This window comes from Bombina bombina, chromosome 4, assembly GCF_027579735.1.
Source record: "Bombina bombina isolate aBomBom1 chromosome 4, aBomBom1.pri, whole genome shotgun sequence".
In the NCBI taxonomy this organism is placed as follows: domain Eukaryota; kingdom Metazoa; phylum Chordata; class Amphibia; order Anura; family Bombinatoridae; genus Bombina; species Bombina bombina.
In genome coordinates, this window is record NC_069502.1 from 957,817,462 (window position 1) to 957,843,154 (window position 25,693).

Consider the following 25,693-nt stretch of genomic DNA (forward strand, 5'->3'; position numbering starts at 1 on the left):
CTGCACATAGCATAATATGTTCTATGTATTTCTAAATAGATATTCCTATATACTGTATATTGGTATATATACATACATATATATATATTTAAAATCATTTGTGTGTGTGTGTGTATATATATATATATATATTTTTTTTTTTTTACAAACGCTAGGATTTACTATTGAAACAGATAAAGGGCACTTTCATTCATGAAGTATAAGATACTTCATGTAGAAAGCTCCTTTATTTGATTTAACTGGTCGCCGCTCTTAGCTCCTACAGCAGCCCATGGCTAAAATATTTTTTGGCTAAGAGGTGACGTTTTCACCTCTTAGCCAATAGCCGTGCGTTAAATCCGGCTCCCATAGGCGCCAAGCTGGATTCACCGAACGGCTATTGGCTAATAGGTGAAAACGTCACCTCTTAGCCAAATTTTTTTTTAGCCGTGGGCTGCTGTAGGAGCTAAGAGCGGCGATCGATTGAATCAAATAAAGGAGCTTCCTACATAAAGTATCTTATACTTCATGAATGAAAGTGCCCTTTATTTGTTTCAATAGTAAATCCTAGCGTTTGTAAAACGCTAGGATTTACGTTCACTTTAATTCTGCATGGCATAGATTCAACAAGGTGTTGGAAACATTCCTCAGACATTTTGGTCCATATTGACATGATAGCATCACTGCAGATTTGTCAGCTGCACATCCATGATGTGAATCTTCCGTTCCACCACATCCCAAAGGTGCTCTATTGGATTGAGATCTGGTGACTGTGGAGACCATTGGAGTACAGTGAACTCATTATCATGTTTAAGAAACCATTTGAGATGATTTGAACTTTGTGACATGGTGCATTATCCTGCTGGAAGTAGCCAACAGAAGATGGGTACACTGTAGTCATAAATGGATGGACATGGTCAGTGACTCTGGAGGCCATTGGAGTACAGTAAACTCATTGTCATGTTTAAGAAACCATTTTGAGATGATTTGTTGTTACTGTTTTCCGGCAGCATATGCACATATCCTGTGTGGCCCCGTGCACCAGTAGTCAAACACCATGCCTGCTCAGAGACACAAATTATATCTTCACAGAAGCAATATCCACCACAGCCAGCTTGCTGAGCAGGCACAGTGTGTAAATACGGGGATTAAACACAGTTATATGCAAGTAGTGCAATAATAAAATGCTAGAACGCATTAGAGACAAACTCAATTTTACAGAAAAAGCATGAGAAATGTTTAACTTTCCTTTATTCAACATCTCACAGGGATATTAAAGGGTGAGTTTGGGATTAACAAATGTACTAATGGTAACGTCAATTTAAAAATTCAAAACCTTACATTACATATTTACAGATCTATCTGCTGAAACTAAAACATACAACTTATACCTAAAGTGAATGTAAATGTTGATGCTAAAGTGCCCGTTTTTTAAAAATTTGATTAAAAACAGGGGCACTTTAATTCATCAAAATTTACATTTCACTCGTTGTGAAAAAATAATCTTGACAGCCGCTCCAGCTTCCAACGGTCGTCGCAAGCCATTTCTGACATCAGAAATGATGGATGGGTCATCCTCCAATCGCGGCTTACCCCCCCGGGGGAATCAGTGTCTGATTCAACGCCGTGATTGGAGGAAGCCGGATTCCTCATTTTAGACCCAGGAAGAGGCTTTGCGACGGGCGGAGGAAGCTGGAGCGGCTGTCAAGATTAAAAGGTAAGTATTTTTTCACAACGAGTGAAATGTAAATTTTGATTAATTAAAGTGCACCTGCTTTTAATCAAATTTTTAAAAACCGGGCACTTTTGCATCAAAACTTACATTTACTTTAAGTAGCATTTTAGAAATTACAGGTCTCAAAAATCAATTCCAGTTGTAATAGGTTTCTTACAAATTATTGCATAAAGAAATTCACAAGCCAAACAAATGTATTCTCTGACATAAAATAGATACATTTTTGTTTTCCGTCTCATACTTACAGTTCATCCAAACAGTCTGCTGGCTGCTTTAGCCTGTGCCCTTCAAGTAAATAATCATAGATCTCGTGATTCTGAACCCCTGGATATGGGGTCATCCCTCTTGTGGAAATTTCCCACATTGTTACCCCAAACGCCCACTGTAAATAGCAAGAAGAGAAGGGTGATGTTTCCAACCTCTTTGAATGGATCCTTTCACTGAGAATGTCAAGTGCCTATAACCCCTGATGGCCCATACAGAGGCGGTCACTGTCAGGCACCAGATCTGGGAATTAATAACTTGCAATAAGAATGTTCTGTAGTTTAGTTTCTACAGGAACTTATGTAAGACAAGTAATAAAGTGACAATGGAATTATTCTGTCTTGTAATTACATCTATTGGAGACACTGACATTCTGTAATAATTATCCATAGTTATGCAATCCATAAATGTACACTGCTTGCTAGCATTGTGTTAAAGGGACATTATAGTGGAACAAAACTAACTGCTCTAATTTATTAGAACATGCAATTTTAACACTAGCGACCCTGCAATGCTATGTGTAAACAAACTGCCGGTCAACCAATTAACAGCTGGGTCATGTGACTACCGTTGCTAATTGGGTTAGAGGCTGTGCCAGTGTCCACTTGCTCGGCAGCTTCTAAGCAGTACTTTAACCATGTGTTTAACCCATTTGCTGGGTTAAACACATAGGCTTTCAGTGTCACTAGTATTAAAATTACATGTAATTTTTCACTACAATGGCCCTTTAAGGGAATACTGACCTCTGGAAAGGAATAGCTTAGCCATTTATTTAGTGCTAAGACTATCTGATCAAAGATATCTGATCATAGTAAGTTTAAAGTCAATAAAATACATAATGTTATCTCTGTTAATTTTTTTTTCTGTTCTTAGTTATGCATCCCTATTATTTTTTTACCTAGGGTGATTATTGATGAGTTCTCTGGCTACTATGCTAGAATGGCTAGGTGTTCTTATTAAAGCTGTGATACTGAATCACATTTAGAGAGTAATATGAACAAAATATGACTTCTGTTTTAAGAATACAGAATTGTATGTTGATTTCATGTTATGTAGACCAAAGGCTTTGATATCATTGAAATATTTGATTGGTTGGTATGTGCACTGGTTATATTGGTACGTCCATTTCTTCTTATGAATGCAAATTAAAACCTTTTTTTCTAAAATATTTCATGTATTATAATCAAACTTTCTGGTAAAAAGAGAAGGAATGAATGATACACTGATATAAAACCCTTATGTAGGCATATCATGGTTATATTTGTTTCCCTAAATATAAATTAAATTTGGTCAGTTCTCTCTATCCGTTTAACAACACATATATTTCATGATCTGCGATTAATAGTCAAGATAGTTATACATAACGTACCACATCACTTTTGATTGTATAGATGCGGTCAGCAAGACTTTCAACAGCGATCCATTTCACGGGCATTTTAGCAATTTGTCCCTGACGATAATAGTCACCGCTATAAATTTTCTTGGACAAGCCAAAATCAGCTACACAAACAGTCATGTCATCTCTCAACCTAGAAGATAATTATTTTTTCAATAAAAAGTAAATATACAAAAACCAGGGTTAAATAAACAAAAGACCCCTAGAAGAGGTAGGAGAAGGTTTAGAGAAAAAAAAAACAACAGCAACAAAAAGACCAACAAGGGGAGGGAGGAAACACAAAAACTACACAAAAAGACACAAGGAGATATCCATTGAGAAACCAAAGGACAGAGAAGCAATAGATTTAATAAATAGCAAAAAGGTAGTAAATCTGTCAAAAATGACCCTAACAGATGCACAAGTTGAAGTTTTGGGGAAACGTTTAACTTTTGCCCCTACCAGTAAATGTAACAGATTTAATGCAGTCAAAGTGGTAGATTTACCATAGTGCGAGCGGACATGATATGATGTAGTGTATCATGTCCGCTGCACATAGATAAATGCCAACAGCATACGCTGTCGGCATTTATCATTGCACCAGCAATTCTGGTTCTGGTGCAATGCCGCCCCCTGCAGATTCGTGGCCAATCAGCCGCTAGCAGGTGGTGTCAATCAACCCGATCTTATTAGATTGGGTTGATTTCTGTCCGCTGCCTCAGAGCAGGCGGACAAGTTATGGAGCAGCGGTCTTTAGACCGCTGCTTCATAACTTCTGTTTTCGGTGAGCCTGAAGGCTCATGCGGAAATGGGGGCTTGATAAAAAGAAGAAGGATCCTATATTATAAAAGGCCAAGTGTTTGTCTGAAGCCGTCATGCGCAGTAGAGACAAACACTTGGCCTTGAGATAGGGAGCGCGAGGTACACAAACAGCTGTGAGGTCTGGGGAGCGCGAGGTAAGCTACTCAACAGCTGTGAGGTCTGCTGTGTGAGAAGCGGCCACGCGCTCCCCAGACCTCACAGCTGTTTGTGGCCGACGGGAGCGTTGCGATGGGGGCGTGGCCGGGCGTCGCGAGGGGCGTGGTCGGGCGGGTGTCGCCGCGATGGGGCGTGGCCGGGCGGGGTCCCGCGATGTGAAGACAGAGCCAGAGAGGGAGCAGGAGAGGGGGGGAGAAGGGCCAAAGAGGGGGGGACAGAGCCAATGGGGGGGGGAGAGAGCCAAAGGGGGGGGGAGAGAGCCAAAGAGAAGGGGGGAGCCAAAGAGAAGGGGGGGAGCCAAAGAGAAGGGGGGGGGGAGCCAAAGAGAAGGGGGGAAGCCAAAGAGAAGGGGGGGAGCCAAAGAGAAGGGGGGGAGCCAAAGAGAAGGGGGGGGGAGCCAAAGAGAAGGGGGGGAGCCAAAGAGAAGGGGGGGGAGCCAAAGAGAAGGGGGGGGAGCCAAAGAGAAGGGGGGGGAGCCAAAGAGAAGGGGGGGAGCCAAAGAGAAAGGGGGGGAGCCAAAGAGAAGGGGGGGGAGCCAAAGAGAAGGGGGGGGAGCCAAAGAGAAGGGGGGGGAGCCAAAGAGAAGGGGGGGGAGCCAAAGAGAAGGGGGGGGAGCCAAAGAGAAGGGGGGGAGCCAAAGAGAAGGGGGGGAGCCAAAGAGAAGGGGGGGAGCCAAAGAGAAGGGGGGGAGCCAAAGAGAAGGGGGGGGAGCCAAAGAGAAGGGGGGGGAGCCAAAGAGAAGGGGGGGGAGCCAAAGAGAAGGGGGGGAGCCAAAGAGAAGGGGGGGAGCCAAAGAGAAGGGGGGGGAGCCAAAGAGAAGGGGGGGGAGCCAAAGAGAAGGGGGGGGAGCCAAAGAGAAGGGGGGGGAGCCAAAGAGAAGGGGGGGGAGCCAAAGAGAAGGGGGGGAGCCAAAGAGAAGGGGGGGAGCCAAAGAGAAGGGGGGGGGAGCCAAAGAGAAGGGGGGGGAGCCAAAGAGAAGGGGGGGGAGCCAAAGAGAAGGGGGGGGGAGCCAAAGAGAAGGGGGGGGAGCCAAAGAGAAGGGGGGGGAGCCAAAGAGAAGGGGGGGGAGCCAAAGAGAAGGGGGGGGAGCCAAAGAGAAGGGGGGGAGCCAAAGAGAAGGGGGGGGGGAGCCAAAGAGAAGGGGGGGGAGCCAAAGAGAAGGGGGGGGAGCCAAAGAGAAGGGGGGGAGCCAAAGAGAAGGGGGGGGAGCCAAAGAGAAGGGGGGGAGCCAAAGAGAAGGGGGGGGAGCCAAAGAGAAGGGGGGGAGCCAAAGAGAAGGGGGGGGAGCCAAAGAGAAGGGGGGGGAGCCAAAGAGAAGGGGGGGGAGCCAAAGAGAAGGGGGGGGAGCCAAAGAGAAGGGGGGGGAGCCAAAGAGAAGGGGGGGGAGCCAAAGAGAAGGGGGGGGGCCAAAGAGAAGGGGGGGGGAGCCAAAGAGAAGGGGGGGGAGCCAAAGAGAAGGGGGGGGAGCCAAAGAGAAGGGGGGGGGAGCCAAAGAGAAGGGGGGGAGCCAAAGAGAAGGGGGGGGGAGCCAAAGAGAAGGGGGGGGAGCCAAAGAGAAGGGGGGGAGCCAAAGAGAAGGGGGGGAGCCAAAGAGAAGGGGGGGAGCCAAAGAGAAGGGGGGGAGCCAAAGAGAAGGGGGGGGAGCCAAAGAGAAGGGGGGGGAGCCAAAGAGAAGGGGGGGAGCCAAAGAGAAGGGGGGGGGAGCCAAAGAGAAGGGGGGGGAGCCAAAGAGAAGGGGGGGGAGCCAAAGAGAAGGGGGGGGAGCCAAAGAGAAGGGGGGGAGCCAAAGAGAAGGGGGGGAGCCAAAGAGAAGGGGGGGGAGCCAAAGAGAAGGGTGGGGGAGCCAAAGAGAAGGGGGGGAGCCAAAGGGAAGGGGGGGGAGCCAAAGAGAAGGGGGGGGAGCCAAAGAGAAGGGGGGGAGCCAAAGAGAAGGGGGGGAGCCAAAGAGAAGGGGGGGAGCCAAAGAGAAGGGGGGGGAGCCAAAGAGAAGGGGGGGGGGCAAAGAGAAGGGGGGGGAGGCAAAGAGAAGGGGGGGAGCCAAAGAGAAGGGGGGGAGCCAAAGAGAAGGGGGGGGGCAAAGAGAAGGGGGGGAGCCAAAGAGAAGGGGGGGGGCAAAGAGAAGGGGGGGAGCCAAAGAGAAGGGGGGGGGCAAAGAGAAGGGGGGGAGCCAAAGAGAAGGGGGGGGGCAAAGAGAAGGGGGGGAGCCAAAGAGAAGGGGGGGGCAAAGAGAAGGGGGGGGGCAAAGAGAAGGGGGGGAGCCAAAGAGAAGGGGGGGGGGCAAAGAGAAGGGGGGGAGCCAAAGAGAAGGGGGGGGGCAAAGAGAAGGGGGGGGGCAAAGAGAAGGGGGGGAGCCAAAGAGAAGGGGGGGGGCAAAGAGAAGGGGGGGCAAAGAGAAGGGGGGGAGCCAAAGAGAAGGGGGGGGCAAAGAGAAGGGGGGGGGCAAAGAGAAGGGGGGGAGCCAAAGAGAAGGGGGGGGCAAAGAGAAGGGGGGGGCAAAGAGAAGGGGGGGGGCAAAGAGAAGGGGGGGCAAAGAGAAGGGGGGGCAAAGAGAAGGGGGGGGCAAAGAGAAGGGGGAGGGCAAAGAGAAGGGGGGGCAAAGAGAAGGGGGGGGCAAAGAGAAGGGGGGGGCAAAGAGAAGGGGGGGAGCCAAAGAGAAGGGGGGGAGCCAAAGAGAAGGGGGGGAGCCAAAGAGAAGGGGGGGAGCCAAAGAGAAGGGGGGGGAGCCAAAGAGAAGGGGGGGGGCCAAAGAGAAGGGGGGGGAGCCAAAGAGAAGGGGGGGAGCCAAAGAGAAGGGGGGGAGCCAAAGAGAAGGGGGGGAGCCAAAGAGAAGGGGGGGAGCCAAAGAGAAGGGGGGGCCAAAGAGAAGGGGGGGCCAAAGAGAAGGGGGGGGCCAAAGAGAAGGGGGGGAGCCAAAGAGAAGGGGGGGGAGCCAAAGAGAAGGGGGGGGAGCCAAAGAGAAGGGGGGGGGGAGAGCCAAAGAGAAGGGGGGGAGCCAAAGAGAAGGAGGGGGAGAGCCAAAGAGAAGGGGGGGGAGCCAAAGAGAAGGGGGGGGAGCCAAAGAGAAGGGGGGGGGAGAGCCAAAGAGAAGGGGGGGGAGCCAAAGAGAAGGAGGGGGAGAGCCAAAGAGAAGGGGGGGAGCCAAAGAGAAGGGGGGAGAGCCAAAGAGAAGGGGGGGGAGCCAAAGAGAAGGTGGGGGAGCCAAAGAGAAGGGGGGGGGAGAGCCAAAGAGGGGGGAGAGAGAGAGCCAAAGAGGAAAAAGAGCCAAAAAGGAAAAAGAGCCAAAGAGGGGGGAGAGAGAGCCAAAGAGGGGGGAGAGAGAGCCAAAGAGGGGGGAGAGCCAAAGAGGGGGGGAGTGAGCCAAAGAGGGGGGAGTGAGCCAAAGAGGGGGGGAGAGAGCCAAAGAGGGGGGGAGAGAGCCAAAGGGGGGGGGGGGGGAGAGAGCCAAAGGGGGGGGGGGAGAGAGCCAAAGGGGGGGGGAGCCAAAGAGGGGGGAGAGAGAGAGCCAAAGAGGAGAGAGAGCAAAAGAGGGGAGAGAGCCAAAGAGGGGGGGGGGTGAGCCAAAGAGAAGGGGGGGAGAGCCAAAGAGGGGGGAGAGAGAGAGCCAAAGAGGAAAAAGAGACAAAAAGGAGAGAGAGCCAAAGAGGGGGGAGAGAGAGCCAAAGAGGGGGGAGAGAGAGCCAAAGAGGGGGGGGAGAGAGCCAAAGAGGAGAGAGAGCAAAAGAGGGGAGAGAGCCAAAGAGGGGGGGGAGAGCCAAAGAGGGGGGAGGAGAGCCAAAGAGGGGGGGGGGGAGAGAGCCAAAGAGGGGGGAGAGAACAAAAGAGGGGGGAGAGAGAGCAAAAGAAAGGAGGGAGAGAGCCAAAGAGGGGAGAGAGAGAGCAAAAGAGGGGAGAGAGAGAGCAAAGGAGAGGGGGGAGAGAAAGCAAAAGAGAGGTGGGAAGAGAGAGCAAAAGAGAGGGGGGAGAGTGCAATGGGTGGGACCGCTGTACTGCAAAAAATGGCCCGTGTACACGGGCTTTAGTACTAGTTTAAGAATAATCTAACAAAAACCAAAGATCAGCAATAACGGAATTAAAAAATAATAAAGATTTTACAATAAAATCCTCGGACAAGGGAGGCAATGTAGTGGTTTTAAATACTTTCCTTGAATGTTCAAAACAAGTAAAAGATAAAATTCACTATAAAATTTTGAAACATTAATTTATAAAGAACAACATCACAATATGTCTCACAGCGACTCCGTCTCCCAGACAAGTGTGGTGTTCCCCAAGGTACTATTCACATTATTTATAAATGATCTGCCTAATGTCTGCAAATACTCAACTGTACACATGTACGCAGATGACACGGTAATCTATGCAAGCAAATCCGATCTACCGCAGCTTCAAGCACGGCTCCAAGACCAGTTTACAGAGGTAGAAAAGTGGATCTCAAAAAACAAACTCTTCCTAAACACTGACAAAACTGTCACAATGATCTTTGGAACGGGACCTAAATTACACAAACTACAAAATTCCCATCTATGCATCAAAACAAAATCCAATTGCACACTGACCGCAGTCCACTCTTTCAAATACTTGGGTATGTTGTTAGACCCCAATCTATCTTTTGGCCTCCACATAGAAAAACTTGCATCTAAACTCTATCCAAAACCAGGTGCCCTGTGCAGAAACAAATCCTGTCTAAGCCTTACAGTAAAGGAAAAGATTGTACAACAAATGCTGATGCCAATCATTGATTATGGGGATGTAGTATATGCACCTGCACCGCCAACTCACCTTAATAACTCGTTCTTCCGCTTTGTGCTACAATGTAATTACAGGACACACCAATATGACATGCTAAAAGAACTAAACTGGCTGTCGCTGGAATCCAGATGCACCCTCCATCTTTCCTGCCTTGTGTTTAAGAGCTTTTCTGGGAAGCTCCCACCCTACCTGAGCAGAATGCTCTCCCCGGCTGTTCCCACCTCCTATAACCTCCGATCCAGTACCAGCACATTATTTAGCTTGCCTTAATACAAAAAGAAAGCAGATCGATCCTACAGAGCACCACAATTATGGAACGGCCTCCCTCACACTTTCAAACCTTACCCAAGCCTAAAATTCTTTAAGAGTTCCCTCTCTACATATCTCAAAACAGAATGCACCTGTCATGGTTGATTATATATTTCCTACCTGTTCTATATTACATTTTGCATATATTGTGTATTATTGTTTCTGTATTTTATTTTACCCTATTGTATCAATGCAATGTTTTGTGGACCCAGGACATACTTGAAAACAAGAGAAATCTCAATGTATCCTTCCTGGTAAAATATTTTCTAAATAAATAAAACTAGATCTATTCCTATTTGTATATAAAACAGTACACATAGGAGTTGATATTCTATCGTTTAATGATTATCTGCATTTTAACAGCTGCAGTTCAGTGGTTTTTTATTTCAATGTGATTAAAATCAGACATTGTCATTGTTTATCAGAAGTATTGTTTTACATTATAAGTTTTGAGAAAAATTGCCCTATAAATTACATAAAAGGATATCTTAAGACATGTTTCATCACTTTTAAGTTATAGAGTGACCAACTATGAAAGACATGTAATGTTTAGTATAAAAATAATTCTCATAATGTCACCATGGGATTGATTATAAAGTTATGTGTATTATATATATATATATATATATACAAAACTAAAATGATAAGTTATCATATAGCTTCAGTCATGGCCAGTAATTTTGGTTTTTGGCCTGTCATAAAAATGGATGGCTACCTTCCTTGTCTATTCTAGAAGGGGCCTGGTCAGGACCCTGACCTAAGGAAAAAAAGTATTTAATGGTGAATTTAGCAAAATAATATTGTCTTTCATATGGAAGCTAGCAGTGTGTCTGACTATTTTCTGTTCCATTTCCCTGGAGCAGAGGCTATTCTAGTTAGGTTATGTAATACTTTATCCTTTTAATTCATAACAACTGTTTGGCTTTGTGTACAGTAATTGTGTTTAACTCCTTTTTATTTAAATGCACTGTGACTCTTTAGTGTTCATAATAAATGTTCCTTTACTAGGTTTTTGCCTTTGTCTAAAATTTTAACCACATTACCAAAGAGACTGGTAATAGCCGTACTGTGAGGTTTTTTTGATAGATTTTTGCTAAATTTTAGTCACATTCTTTTTATTTTTAATAAAGATACTGCAAAATTACAATTTTGTATTGTTTTCAGGAGGTAAAAAGTTTGTGCTTGAGGGGTATTTTGTGATTATGGTCACAGGAAAAACATACTGACAATGCTGGACAAGCAGAAGATTGTGGTCAACCCAATAATTTAAAAGTATTAAAAGAAAAAAAAATGGCATGGAATTGTTTAGACTAGAAAAAAATACAGAAATATAACAAGATGAGTAAAGTACATTAAACTTACATGCAGTTTCGAGCTGCCAAATCTCTATGAAGAAAATTTTTGTTGCTGAGATATTCCATTCCTGTAGCAATGTCAATCATAAACTTCAAGAGAGTCTGCAAGGGCACATGCTGAAAAACACATAACACAAAGTATTAAGCATGGGGTTTAACCCCCTTGGCAGCAATCTCTGGTGGAAAAAGGGACAGCAATACATTTATTCAGTCATTTAAAATAGTCTGCACTTTACTAGAGAACAAACTACATTTAAAGGGACATTAAACACTAAATACATTTTAAAAGCAGGACAAAATAGATATCTCAATGGAGATATCTAAATAGGGGGCGCTCTAAAAAGGAATCCTCATATAAAAAAAATAGATGTATTAATAATTATGTAGATATTAACAAAACTATGTTAATCAGGATAATAAAGTAAAAAAAAAAACAACTGTAAAATATATATAACAAAGACAAAAAAAGTCTATAGGTGTAATAAGTCCCAATACATAGCCAGACCAGGAGGATATGGAATATATCGATGGGTAGATGTAATCTGTAAATGGATAGCAGCAGCAGCACTCTCCTCATATCAACCAGGCAGGACGTCTAGGCAGAAAAATAAAGAACAGAAAGAGAGGCGCTTGTGTGTACCAGTAGAGACAAGAGATATAAGTAAGATCACCCACAACAGGGTACTCACATTTAGTAGGAGCACTCAGACAGTGCTATTAGGCGCGGACTGGGTACTAAACAGCAACCCAGCTTGCTGATACTTGCAGCGTGTCACCAGGAACACCATAAGCTCTCCCTTCTCATCCAGGATAGCAGGCTGCCCAACAAAGCAGCTTCACAGAACAGGCAAATATATCAAGAGATCCCACTCCAAGCAGGAACAGTCCCAGTGTAGATAATAGGAGGAGGAGGATGTGGTTAGTAGCAATGATCAGAAGCAGTTCCAATATAAAAAAATGGATTTATTAAAAAATTAAAAACAGGAACAAAAGGAAGGGGTATACATATACCCTCCTAATTTACATGTGACGCGTTTCTCAGCTGTAGTGCTGTTTCATCAGGCATATCCTATCATATGCCTGATGAAACAGCACTACAGCTGTGAAACGCGTCGTATGTAAATTCGTAGGGTATATGTATACCCCTTCCTTTTGTTCCTGTTTTTAATTTTTTAATAAATCCATTTTTTTGATATTGGAACTGCTACTGATCATTGCTACTAACCACATCCTCCTCCTATTATCTACACTGGGACTGTTCCTGCTTGGAGTGGGATCTCTTGATATATTTGCCTGTTCTGTGAAGCTGCTTTGTTGGGCAGCCTGCTATCCTGGATGAGAAGGGAGAGCTTATGGTGTTCCTGGTGACACGCTGCAAGTATCAGCAAGCTGGGTTGCTGTTGAGTACCCAGTCCGCGCCTAATAGCACTGTCTGAGTGCTCCTACTAAATGTGAGTACCCTGTTGTGGGTGATCTTACTTATATCCCTTGTCTCTACTGGTACACACAAGCGCCTCTCTTTGTATTCTTTATTTTTCTGTTTAGACATTTTAAAAGCATAGTATTAAAGTTCTTTCCCCGCCCCCTCTAGTCATGGGTGCCACATTGCTGAAATCTACCTTTCAAAACCTTTTCAGCAACCTTCCTTCAGATACCTGAAGTGTAACTTAGGTTCCATAATGGCAGCACCCATGATTAGAGGGAGGTGCATGAAATACATTTAGTGCCCCTTTAAGAGGTAGCATCTTTGTTAATAGCTATTTGTTATATTTAGAAGAATACTATCAGCAATAGGCCTCTTATTGTTGAGTTATACTGTGCATTTGTAAAAAAATATTTAAATATCCTTTTAATGAGGATAAAGTAAAAAAGGTAGACTATAATAGCCCTGAAAATGTGCATCTTACTGACTTTTTATTTTTGTTCTATTTACACATAAACATCTTCCTGAAGTTGCTGATGTTTTTCTCTTAATAGATCAAAAGTCACTTGATATTTCACTTGCTATAAACAAGAGTCTTCTTGACAGGAAATCACTGGGAAAGAAGTTGCTCCTTCAGTGTTACAGTTTCACAAAACAAGTTAATTGCCCTCAGCAGAAATCCTACATAGAATGAGTGATCTGTTCTACATCTATAGATAACAGCTCAAATCTGGCAACAATATTTACAAAATGAAACGCAAGCTGCACACGTTTATTCCTTGTGACACAATACAGTTGGGAAATAGTTCTGTAGATCTACAGACAGCTTCAAAATTACTTCATCTGTATAAGTGTCAATCTGGGTGAATTGATTGTTCTTGTTACATACAGTAAGTATCCAAAGGGAAAGCAAAAAATGCGGTTAATTGATTTAATACTGATGGCAACTTAAAGTGAATGTATATTTTGATGCTAAAGTGCCCGGTTTTTAAAAATTCGATTAAAAACAGGGGCACTTTAATTCATTAACATTTATATTTCACTCCTGTTGTGAAAAAAATACTTACTTTTTACTCTTGACAGCAGCTCCAGCTCCCTCCACCCTGGGTCTAAAATTAGGAATCCGGCTTCCTCCAATCACGGCATTGAATCAGACACTGATTCCCCCAGGGGGGAAGCCGTGATTGGAGGATGACCCATCCATCATTTCTGACATCAGAAATGGCTTGCGACGACCGGAGGAAGCTGGAGCTGCTGTTAAGTTTAAAAGGTAAGGTTTTTTTCACAACAGGAGTGAAATGTAAATTTTGATGAATTAAAGTGCCCCTGTTTTTAATCAAATTTTTAAAAACTGGGTACTTTAGCATCAAAATTTACATTCACTTTAATTGTTTTAATACAGGGTTTTTGTTTTTAAAAGAACATGAAAGTCAAAATTAAACTTTAAAGGGAAAGTTTAGTCAAAATAAAAATGTCATGATTCAGACAGAGCATGCAATTTTAAGCAACTTTCTAATTTGCTCCTATTATCAATTTTTCTTCATTCTCTTGGTATTTTTATTTGAAAAAGCAAGAATGTAAGCTTAGGAGCCAATTTTTGGTTCAGCACCTGGGTAGAGCTTGCTGATTGGTGGCTACATTTAGACTATCCCTTTAAAGGATCAGATGGTGCATGCAATTTTAAGAGACTTCTCATTTTACTTCTATTATGAAATCCTAAGCAGCAGCAAAGTACTACTGGGAGCTAACTGATGATTAGTGACTACACTGATGCCTCTTATCATTGGCTCAGCAGAGGTGTTCAGCTAGCTCCCTATGTGTATTGCTGCTCTGGGGCTGACTATTACTGTGTGTAGGGGTTAAACACATAGATATGCAACAGTGCAATAATAAAATGCTCTTACATATTACAGCCTTTTGATGTTTTATGTTATTTAACAAATAGTATAGTTTTGTGACATGTGATAATGACTAAGACATTAGCTTTTTTCCAGATACCCAAACACTTTGTTGCAATCATATGAGAAAAACTCTGTACATATTTATATTTTGATAATTCTGAAGATTTGTGGTCTTTAGATCAGTGATGCAATATTGTGATATGTTACTAAGCTAATTTTAACTTATTGTATTAAACGGACATACAAGTGCAATACAAAATGCTCAGATTTTCTTGTTGGACAATTGCTTGTGTAAGGACTGCTGCTCCTTCAACAAAGGATACAAAGAAAATAAAGTACATTTAATAACTGGAAATTGGAATATAGTATGTGCTATCTGAACCAGGAAAGAAATATTTGGGGTTTCATGGGGTCCCTTTAAAGGGACATAAAAAAACAAAATTGTTCTTATGCGATTCAGATATAAAACAAATTTCTAAATGAGCTAAAACTCTTACTCTGTTAGTGACAATGGCTAGTCACAACCTAAGGGGGCTCAAAAGATGTGAACAAAGATTAAAAGAGACAAAAAATATATAAAAAATAAAAAGATAAAATTAAATCAACAAATGATAAAAAAGGGTACATGTAATAAATCCAACCTCAAATGAGGTATATCTGATTGTATGCCCTATCTGTGATAAATATCAGTCCATATGGATGGTTCAGGGTGTCCTTCCAGAACTGGCAGCTCCTTTCAAAACAATTCTCCCAATACCAAACGATTTTACAGAAATTGTTTTGAACTTTCTAAATTAATTCCGTTATCAAATTTGTATTTATTCTCTTAGTATCTTTTATTGAAAAGCAGGGACGTAAACTTAGGAGCCCACCCATTTCTGGAGCACTATATGGCAGCAGTTTTGCAAGAATGTTATCCATGTGCAAGAGCACTAGAGGGCAGTACTATTTCCTGTCATATAGTGCTACAGATGCCTACCTAGGTATCTCTTCATCACAGAATATCATGAGAACAATTTGATAATAGAAGTAAATTGGAAACTTTTTGTAAATGGTATTCTCTGTCTGAATCACAAAAGAACGTTTTGGGGTTTCATATTCTTTTAAGTTTAATTGACACTGCAAGAAATGAGAACTAAATAAATAATAAAAACACATATTATACTCTCAAAGTGTTTTAAGTATATTTAATACATTGTATATTACTCAAACCAAGTTATTGTCATCGTTATTATTACTATCATTTATTTGTAGAGCACCAACATGCTCCGTAGTGCTAGTTTTGTTTCTCGTTTTAATTCTCTGCCAACTCATGGGGTGAGTCATTAAAGGAACATGAAAGTTAAAATTAAACTTGTATTCAGATAGAGCAGTGTTTCTCAACTGCGGTCCTCAAGTACCCCCAACAGGCCAGGTTTTCATTATAGCTGAACTAGAGCACAGGTGAAATAATTAGCTGATCAGTAACCATGGTAGCTAAACCATCATCTGATTATTTCACCTCTGCTCTAGTTCAGCTATAATGAAAGCCTGGCCTGTTAGGGGTACTTGAGGACAGTGGTTGAGAAACACTGAGATAGAGATTTTCTAATTTGCTTCTATCATCAAATCGTTTTCATTTAGTATCCTTTGTTGAAAAGTCAGCTCCAGAGCAGCAATATGCTACAGACTGTTAGCTGAATACATTTGGCGAGCAAGAGACATAGGTGGGCAGCCACCAATCAACAGCTATCTTCCAGCAGTGCACTGTTTTTCCTGAACCTACCTATGTATGTGTTTCAACAAAGGATACTAAGAGAACATAGCAAATCTGATAACAGAAGTCATTTGAAAAGTCACTTAAAATTGCATGCTCTATAGGAACCATCAACTTTTTTTTTTTAAACTTTTGATGTCCCTTTTAAATGTATAACAATATGACGTATTCTAATACAGAGCCAGAACATACCACAGAGCCATCTACATATGACTGCAGGATACATTACCTGGGGACCAGCGCCGATTCGGGATGATAGCAAAAAGCTGTGCAGATCTCCATACTTCATGAACGGTAAAATAACCATTGGCTTTGCAATGCGCCTGGAGCCCACCTCTAAGCACACACCTGCAATGTTACAGCCATACATTTAGCTTTAACAAAGCATTAAACACAAAGTAAAATCATAAATATGTAATAGGGCATAGAAAAAGCCTGGTGATCCACTAATTCTTTATACTATTGCATTTTCTGTAATTAACTGACAAAATACAGATCTATGCTTAGAGAGAGAAAAATATATCACCTTTTTTATTTGACCAAAACCTATTTTAGGTACAAGCTGCATTGGTATTTAGTGATCTTGTTTAGACAACATACCCAGTAGCCTAATCACATTTGGATGGCTGAAGTCTTTCATGCAGGCTGCTTCACTTAGAAACTCTTCTATTTCTCTTTGTGAAAAGTTGTCCACTGGAATAAAATAAAGAGACCGGTAACAGCAAACGGCAAAGTATCCAACTGCAATAATGTTTAGTAACTTTATTATTATCCTTATTATTATTCTTTATTTAGAGAGGATCAGCTTATTCTGCTTAAGTATTACTTTTTATAAGACTTTGGAACCTATTCATGAAGTAGTGGAGGCAGCTTTAGAGCTGTTGTGAAGCAGGCAAGTTCAGAAGCAGCTGTCATACAACCACTATGCCTTAACCTCATCAGCTGACTAACAGCTCTCGTCTGATTGGTTGCGCAAGAGCAGAAGGTGGGATTGCACAAGAGCATCAAATATATTCATGAAGAAGTATGAGACAGAGTAAAGTTAACAGAGGGGCAAGAGACAGTTATAGAAATAAGGAGGAAACAACAAAAAGAGGGGGTAAAAGGGACATTTTTGAACAGGGATAGAGATAAACAGAAGGGACAAACACCCAGCATATATAGATATCATAAGTGAAGATATATAAATATCCATATGTTCTTGATGACATAATGGGAATAATCATAATCAGATAACCTACAGATGTCATCTGCTTTTACAATTACAATAATTAAATTAAGGGAACTTACACTTCATAGTTTTCACTGCCACGTTTTGAGTTGCATCATCAGGATATCTGAGCTCCCCCTCCATTACTGATCCAAATTCACCTAAAGAGTAATAGGGTGTCTCCGAGTTAGAATGATTTTATTTATTGCCATGCATTATATATATATATATATACACATACACACACAGTATATATATATATATATATATATACACACACACAGTATATGTGTGTGTATATATATATATATATATATATATATATATATATATATATATATATATGTATGTATATATATATATATATATATATGTATGTGTATATATATATATATATATATATATGTATATATGGTGAAGAATGGGGTTTCAGAGTTCAGCGCTCATAGAAGGGAGACAAAAAAACTAATTATGTCAGCAATATAGCAATAAGGCAAAAATGAGAGAGCTCAAACTTGCTCACCTTTTTTGACCTCAAACGTGAGGTATGTTGGAAGCGTGGAGGGGATGTAATCCCTCTGTGGTAAAGCTGTTTTTGACTGCTGAGTAATCCCTCTTGGTAGGAAACTTTCTCTTTTTGGTATCAGTGGAGCAGTGACTTCTCCTCTCTGGAGTATGGTATAAAGACAAAGATTTATACCATACTCCAAAGAGGAGAAGCCTTTCAAGAAATAAAAGACAAAGATTTACACCATACTCCAGAGAGGAGAAGTCACTGCTCCACGGATACCAAAAAGAGAAAGTTTCCTACCAAGAGGGATTGCTCAGCAGTCAAAAACAGCTTTACCACAGTGGGATTACATCCCCTCCACGCTTCCAACATACCTCACATGTTTGAGGTCAAAAAAGGTGAGCAAGTTTGATTTCTCTTTTTTTTGCCTTATTGCTATAGTGCTGACATACTGCACCATAATTAGTTTTTTTGTTTTCTTCCTTCTATGAGCACTGAACTCTGAAACCCCATTCTTAACCCTACATTTCATGTTCCATTTGATGATAGTGGAATACTCAGAAACTAGCTGCCATTGAAATATATCAGGAGGAACTTTTTTGAAGCAAAATAAACACTTGCCACATACACAGCGCAAATCAAAAAACATTTGACATATATGTATATATATATACAGTATATATACACACACACAGTATATATATATATATATATATATATATATATATATATATATATATATATATATATATATATATATATTTATAGGGGGAGGTAAAAAGTGAGTTTAAAATCCTCCCCTACACACAAAATATAGAGAAAATAACTCATTGTGTAGTTCATTAACAAATCTAGACATGCCAGAAGGCTTGTTTATCCCACAGAAAACCTCTGAATTACATTGTTTCCAATGCAGCAGAGAATTCTGGGTAAGATATGCAAATGAGGTTCACAACACACTTTGTTACTTCAAGTCTGCTTTTTAGCAGATTCCCTTTACGCCAAAGCATTGCTGTTTACACAGCTTATAAGCTTAGCTAGGGTTAGTGCAGTGATTCATAGCCATCTCAGGACAGACTGTTTCGTGGTTTTTGCCACTCATCAACTTCTGGCCTGTCTAGATTTGTTAATGAACTACACAATGAGTTATTTACTCTATATTTTGTGCGTAGTGGAGGATTTTAAACTCACTTTTTACATCCCCCTAATTTTAAATGTTGTTGTATTTTGCCCAGAAATCAACTTCTCCCAGCTGATGAGTGGCAAAAACCACGAAACAGTCTGTCCTGGGATGGTTATGAATCACAGCACTAACCCTAGCTAAGCTTATAAGCTGTGTGAACAGTGATGCATTGGCGTAAAGGTAATCTGCAGAAAAGCAGACTTGAAGTAAAAAAGTGTGTCATTGTTAACCTCATTTGCATATATTACCCAGAATTCTTTGCTGCATTGGAAACAATGTAATTCAGAGGTTTTCTGTGGGAAAACAAGCCTTCTGGCCTATCTAGATTTGTTAATCAACTACACAATGAGTTTCTCTCTTTCAAACAAATGACATTACAACATTAAATGGACAATAAAATAAAAATGAAACCTCCATGCTTCAAATAATTCTTATTTGCTATGTTCTTGTAGTATCCTTTGTTGGAAAGCATACCTAAGTATGCTCAAGCACAGCAATACAGTACTGAAACTAGCTGCTAATTGATGGCACATATATGCCTCTTGTCATTGGCTCACTCAATGTGACTCTACTTTTTATTAATTTTAATTAAATGGAATCCTGCAGTTTCTGAGCTCATGTATGTAACAGATATTACTTGCCCTCGCCCAGGACCTTTCCAAGACTCAGCAAGCTTCTGTCAACCATGACATCTTCTAATTTCTGCTGCAGATCTTGACTGATTCCTAATGTACTTACTGAAAAGAACAAGACTATTATTAGCAATTTATTATATATCATTAAAGGGATTGTAAACTTTTCATGATTAAAATACAGCATGTCATTTAAAACAACCTTCCAATTCTACTCCTTTTATCAAAATTGCTTTGTTCTCTTTTTATTCTTTGTCAAAAAGTCAATCTATGTAGGCTCATAGGAAAGTGCATGTGTATTTAGCACTACGGCTGCAATGTTTTGCAGCACTGTTTTTATCAGTTTTATATCGTTGCACACATTGCTGCCATGGAGTTCTAAAGACACGTGCACCCTCCTGAGCTCATATAGACCTACCTAGATTTACTATTTAAGAAAGGATAGCAAGATAACAAAGCAAATTTGATAATAGAAGTAAATTGGAAAGTTATTTAAAATTACATACTCTGTCTGGAGTCATGAAAGTTTAATTTTGACTTTAAAGGGACAGTAAACTAAAAAAAAATCTTTCATGATTTAAATAGGGCATGTAATTTTAAACAACTTTCCAATTTACTTTTATTACCAATTTTGCTTTGTTCTCTTGGTATTCTTAGTTAAAAGCTAAATCTAGGAGGTTCATGTGCTAATTTCTTAGACCTTGAAGGCTGCCTCTAATCTGAAAGCATTTTGACAGTTTTTCACCACAAGAGGGCGTTAGTTCATGTGTTTCATATAGATAACATTGAGCTCAGGCACGTGAAGCTCCTAGGAGTCAGCACTGATTGGCTAAAAATGCAAGTCTGTCAAAAGAACTGAAATAAGGGGGCAGTTTGCAGAGGCATAGATACAAGGTAATCACAGAGGTAAAAAGTATATTATTATAACTGTGTTGGTTATGCAAAATTGGGGAATGGGTAATAAAGGAATTATCTACCTTTTTAAACAACAAAAATTCTGGTGTTTACTGTCCCTTTAAGGTAACTGGGTATGTGTATAATCTCTCCAGTACATGCAAGTATAAATATACTTTAGCAAGGAACTTTACATCCACAGTTCAGAAGAATAATGGTGTATAATGTGTTTGTTTGTGATCACATTTGGCAGCAGAGAGCAGAGAAGTTGGGAGACCAAAGTGGTCATGCAATGACCATGACTTGCTAAAAGATACAGAGATGTTTCTCTCCATTAATAGGCATTATTTGGGCAAATGACGTTTTAAATCACTGTAGGCGGCACTTTATTTATGCACAGTGGCTGCTTTGTAATACTATCTTGCTTTAATTTGCCACTAATAGGATCATATAAACTCAATGTGTAGAGTACTGTATAGATCTTTATTACAAGTGCAGTATATGCAGTATATAATAATGTAATCAAAGCAAACAAAAAATGTAAATGTTATCTTTTGTTTAATAATATAATTTGTTTATAATACAACTAATCTAAATCCAACTTACATGTCACTTCAATTGCTTTTCTGCTGTAGGACTTCTTAGCAGTGAAACTCACCACAATGTCTGAATCAGAGTTGTCAAAAGCATTCCTTTGTAAATAAAAAGATAAATTAGATGTACGTCATGCAGATGTGTATAAATCTGTGCAGAACTGCTGCTATTACAAAGCAACGCAGAAAGAACATGCTATATTGTTTTCTTTATATACATAGATGTCAATTTAATTTTAAAACAATTTAATAAAGTAACAGCAATAACAGAACAGGGTATGATGCTTCCTGACGTCACTAAACAGGGGGTTCTATTTAACAGAAAGTATTGCAGTATGCATTATTCATCATTATTCATAATTTTAAAAGGATTTGACCTTTTACTTCTTTCTTTCTTACTTACAGCTAGATTACGAGTGACGCGCTAGCAGTTACGCAAGAGCGATATCGGGTTTATCGCGGCTGTTTGCGCATGTCGGAAGGAGCGCTTGAAAGTAAATGCGAACGCATGAACACAGTCGTGATTTACGCTAGCATGATTACTGCCACCTCAGAGCTCAGGTTAATTGTTTCGCAAAACACAGAAGTATCACAAAACACATACAAATACATTACAAAGTACAGTTACACTCGTAATAACACTAATAAAAATGTATAAAAAAATATTGTATTAAAAGTTATAAGGGCTCAAAGGTCTCAGGTGTTAGAAAACGGCTTTAACCTAGAGATACATACCTATACATGTCTAAATCTCTCTCTCTCTCTCTCTCTCTCTCTCTCTCTCTCTCTCTCTCTCTCTCTCTCTCTCTCTCTCTCTCTCTCTCTCTCTCTCTCTCTCTATATATATATATATATATATATATATATATACACACACACACACCTATATAAATATTTATACCTATATATAATCATATTTATATAGGTGTATATATATATATATAAAACCAAAAAACATTGTGTATATATATATATATATATATATATATATATAAAAATATGTATTTATGAATAAATAGAACATATTCTTCTATGCTTAGAACATTTGAATGTTAAATATTAATAGTTTCATGCAGGGTTTGCGATCGGGTTTACAAGCGAGTAGGGTGTTAGGTTTTTTCCACTTTTCTTGCTCCATTTAAGCCTATTGAGGTATATGTTAACACTGTTGCGATATTCGAAGTTCAGCTTTTTGCGCATGTTGGCTTAGCGTGCGAGTGAAAACTTTTTACTTTCAGCTTGTAATGAGTACCAATCGCAAAGGACCAAAAGCTTATTTCTTACAGAGTTAGCGCGCTACCGGGAGTGATAAATATCGCTCCACTTGTAATCTATCTGGCCCTTAATTTGTGCAGGTTGCATTATTTAAGTGGTAGTTAAGTTAAGTGGTAGTTAGGAGACACCTACAATTGCTCCAGTCAGTTTCTTGGCCATGCTCAGTAGATCATAGTAGAGGACTTTTGCAGGAGGGGAAATCATGTGACAGTAGTGATGTCAGCTCCCTTATCTCACTTAAGGCAGGGGCTATACTGAGAATTTCTAAGTGTTTATTTTGCAATAAAATATGTAAGCTGCTGTTTTATAACACTGTATGTTTCTGTTTACTTTGAGTTAACTTTTTTTTTAAAGAACACTGTTTCACATCCCTTTATCATTAGCAGGTTTTCCAACATACAGACACAACTCAAGTATTAAATAGTAATATAGTATTAAATAGCCAGAAATAGTCATAAAATGCCAAATCTTTCAATTACATAGAAACATCGGATACTACAAAATAAATAACTTTATAAAATAAATTATACCGGATAGCTCATCATAAAACATTTGTTCTCTTGAAAGAACATCACAAACTGCTAAAATATATTTATCCCCCCCCCTACTTAAATATATATTTTATATATAATGTTAAAAGGGACAGTATACTATAAAATAGTTTTTCCCTTAAAGGGACACTGAACCCAATTTTTTTCTTTTGTGATTCCGATAGAGCATGACATTTTAAGCAACTTTCTAATTTACTCCTATTATCAAATTTTCTTCATTCTCTTGGTATCTTTATTTGAAATGCAAGAATGTAAGTTTAGATGCCGGCCCATTTTTGGTGAACAACCTGGGCTGTCCTTGCTGAATGGTGGATAAATCAATCCACCAATAAAAAAAGTGCTATCCAGAGTTCTGAACCCCAAAAAAAGCTTACATGGCTTCTTTTTCAAATAAAGATAGCAAGAGAACGAAGCAAAATTGCTAATAGGAGTAAATTAGAAAGTGGCTTAAAATGGCATGCTCTATCTGAATCACAAAAGAAAAATGTTGCGTTTAGTGTCCCTTTAATATGTTTCCAATTACTTTTTTTTTACCAGCTGCAGAGTATAAAATGTATGAGATTTGGATTTTTAAGTCTTATTTGTGTATAAGAATTAGCTGATTTTGTGTTTTGAAGCTACAACCTAATAAAATGGGTTGAGCTTCTAGGTATCATCAGATCTCACTACTGTATCACATTGTATACATATATCTGCTTCTTTATCTTATATCTGTCCATAAACCAATCACCAGTACTTGGAGAGAACAATGGAAAATTAAAATTTTATTACCTTATCTCTTCTATAACCCACTGGGAGTGTAATTTCTTATACTGGCTGTGTTTACACAGCTTGGCCTTGAGGCCAAAAACTTTCAGGATGGGTTGAGATACCACAGGATAAATAAACTATTTCAAATGCCAATATAAGGGTAATTGAAAAACTTGTAAACAATGTAATACACTACAGCAGGTAAAGTGGATAATTGGGAACAAATTAAAAGGGAGAGCATTTTTGAGTAAACTGTCCCTTTAAAGGGACATGAAACAAAATTTTTTTCTTTCATGATTTAGAAAGATCATGTAATTTTAAACAACTTTCTAATTGACTTCATTTATCTAATTTGCTTCATTCTCTTCATATTCTTTGCTCAAAAGCATATCTAGATAGGCTCAGTAGCTGCTGATTGGTGGCTGCACATAGATGCCTCATGTGATTGGCTCACCTGTGTTTAGTGCTATTTCTTCAACAGAGGATATCTAAAGAATGTAACAAATTAAATAATAGAAGTAAATTGAAATGTTGCTTAAAATTGTATTCTCTTCCTGAATCATTAAAGGAACACTAAACCCCACATTTTTATTTAAGTATTTTTTCCTTGTAGCACAATATACAAATATAATCCAGATTGATATTTTCCCTTACATCAATAAAGCACATATATATAAAAACAAACAAAAACATAGCATGACACTTGATGGCTATGATAGTGTTACCCTATATTTAATTATTTTTTAGGAAGGTAAATAATCCTAATATCATTCACTGAATTAAATAACAGCCCAATCATCAAGGTTATTATTATTATTATTATTATCGGTTATTTGTAGAGCGCCAACAGATTCCGCAGCGCTAAGGTTACGCTTATATGCTTGTTACAGTTATTTAATAAAATGATATCAGGCTTAATAGTGACTAGTTCTACTATGCACCATGCTTTTTTGGGTCAGGAAGTTTTCTTTATGGAGAGCCAACATTAATCATTATTAGTTCAAAGCCTGTGTTCAGTACATGCACATGACATGACTTCCCCTTTTTGTGCGCGCCACTGGCTGTCAACATGATGATTGCCAGGGCTCCAGGGGGAAAAAAAACAACAGTAAAAAAATGTCACATAGGCCACAAAACTCTCTTATCAAAACTGCCAAATCCATAACAGGCAGTATATTGATATATACATTTCCTATAGAAACACAACAAATGTATATAGGTTTCATAAAATAATAATGTAGGTTTAAATGTGGATATAAATATTATCAAAAGGCCACTTTATTTTTAAAATATGTTTCTTAAAGGGACAATCTACACCTTATTATTCATTCAGGGTTACCTTACGACAAATACCCTCCTGCACCCATTAACACTTACTTTATCATGAACAGTAAACCTGCTATTCTGAAAAACATAATTTATTCTCGCCAGATCAATAACCTTATTTCTTAAAAAGAGTAAAACACAGAGGCGCCAACATGGCCTAATATCGCCAGTAAAATTGAGCACAGGATTGCCATCCTTTGACAGAGTGCTGCCTCCACCTTCGGATCACCAAGGATCTATAGACTTTTATATATTTTTGTGCTCAATTTTACTGGCGATATTAGGCCATGTTGGCGCCTCTGTGTTTTACTCTTTTTCAGATTTTGTATGTGCTCAATTTTACTGGCGATATTAGGCCATGTTGGCGCCTCTGTGTTTTACTCTTTTTCAGATTTTGTACATCAGGATTGCCATCCTTTGACAGAGTGCTGCCTCCACCTTCGGATCACCAAGGATCTATAGACTTTTATATATTTTTATCAATTATCTAGGTCTTTTGGTATTGGGTTTTATTTTATGTCATTTATTTTTTATTATATTTTTTGTTTTATACTAATTGTATTTGTTATTTCCATTTTATCATTCCTATCTAGTACATCTGTGTATGACAACTTACTAAGGATTACTTAATAGTATATCTCACTATTTGTTGTGATTACTCACAATAGTTTATTGTAGACAGGAAGCGCCCCCTAAGGGCGTGATGTGTTATTAGTTCACATCACTCTCTCTATATATTGTAAACCTTATTTCTTGGTGGTGAAGCGCCACAAAAATCCTTACTTGTAGGAATTAATTTCCTTGCCACCAGGAGACGACAAAAACACCCTAAACTAGAGCTTTAAGTATCCCTCCTTCCCTTTCCCTCCCAGTAGTATGTATAGCCAAGGAAATGAGGAAAAAGTAAGAAATATAGTAAAGAGGTGCAAACCATAATTGCCGCCAAC

General features: G+C 39.8%; 1 protein-coding gene across 1 annotated transcript in view; it reads right to left on the minus strand.

Moving 5' to 3' along the window:
- MERTK (MER proto-oncogene, tyrosine kinase) overlaps nucleotides 1-25,693 on the minus strand; it is a 355,152-nt gene that overhangs the window by 6,760 nt on the left and 322,699 nt on the right. Inside the window, exons 11-18 of the mRNA XM_053711970.1 lie at nucleotides 20,858-20,943; nucleotides 19,367-19,462; nucleotides 17,112-17,192; nucleotides 16,422-16,514; nucleotides 16,051-16,169; nucleotides 10,749-10,858; nucleotides 3,348-3,507; nucleotides 1,960-2,096 (exon numbers count right to left, since the gene is read on the minus strand). Coding sequence (XP_053567945.1) covers nucleotides 1,960-2,096; nucleotides 3,348-3,507; nucleotides 10,749-10,858; nucleotides 16,051-16,169; nucleotides 16,422-16,514; nucleotides 17,112-17,192; nucleotides 19,367-19,462; nucleotides 20,858-20,943 — 882 coding nt within the window. The remainder of the gene's footprint in view (nucleotides 1-1,959; nucleotides 2,097-3,347; nucleotides 3,508-10,748; nucleotides 10,859-16,050; nucleotides 16,170-16,421; nucleotides 16,515-17,111; nucleotides 17,193-19,366; nucleotides 19,463-20,857; nucleotides 20,944-25,693) is intronic.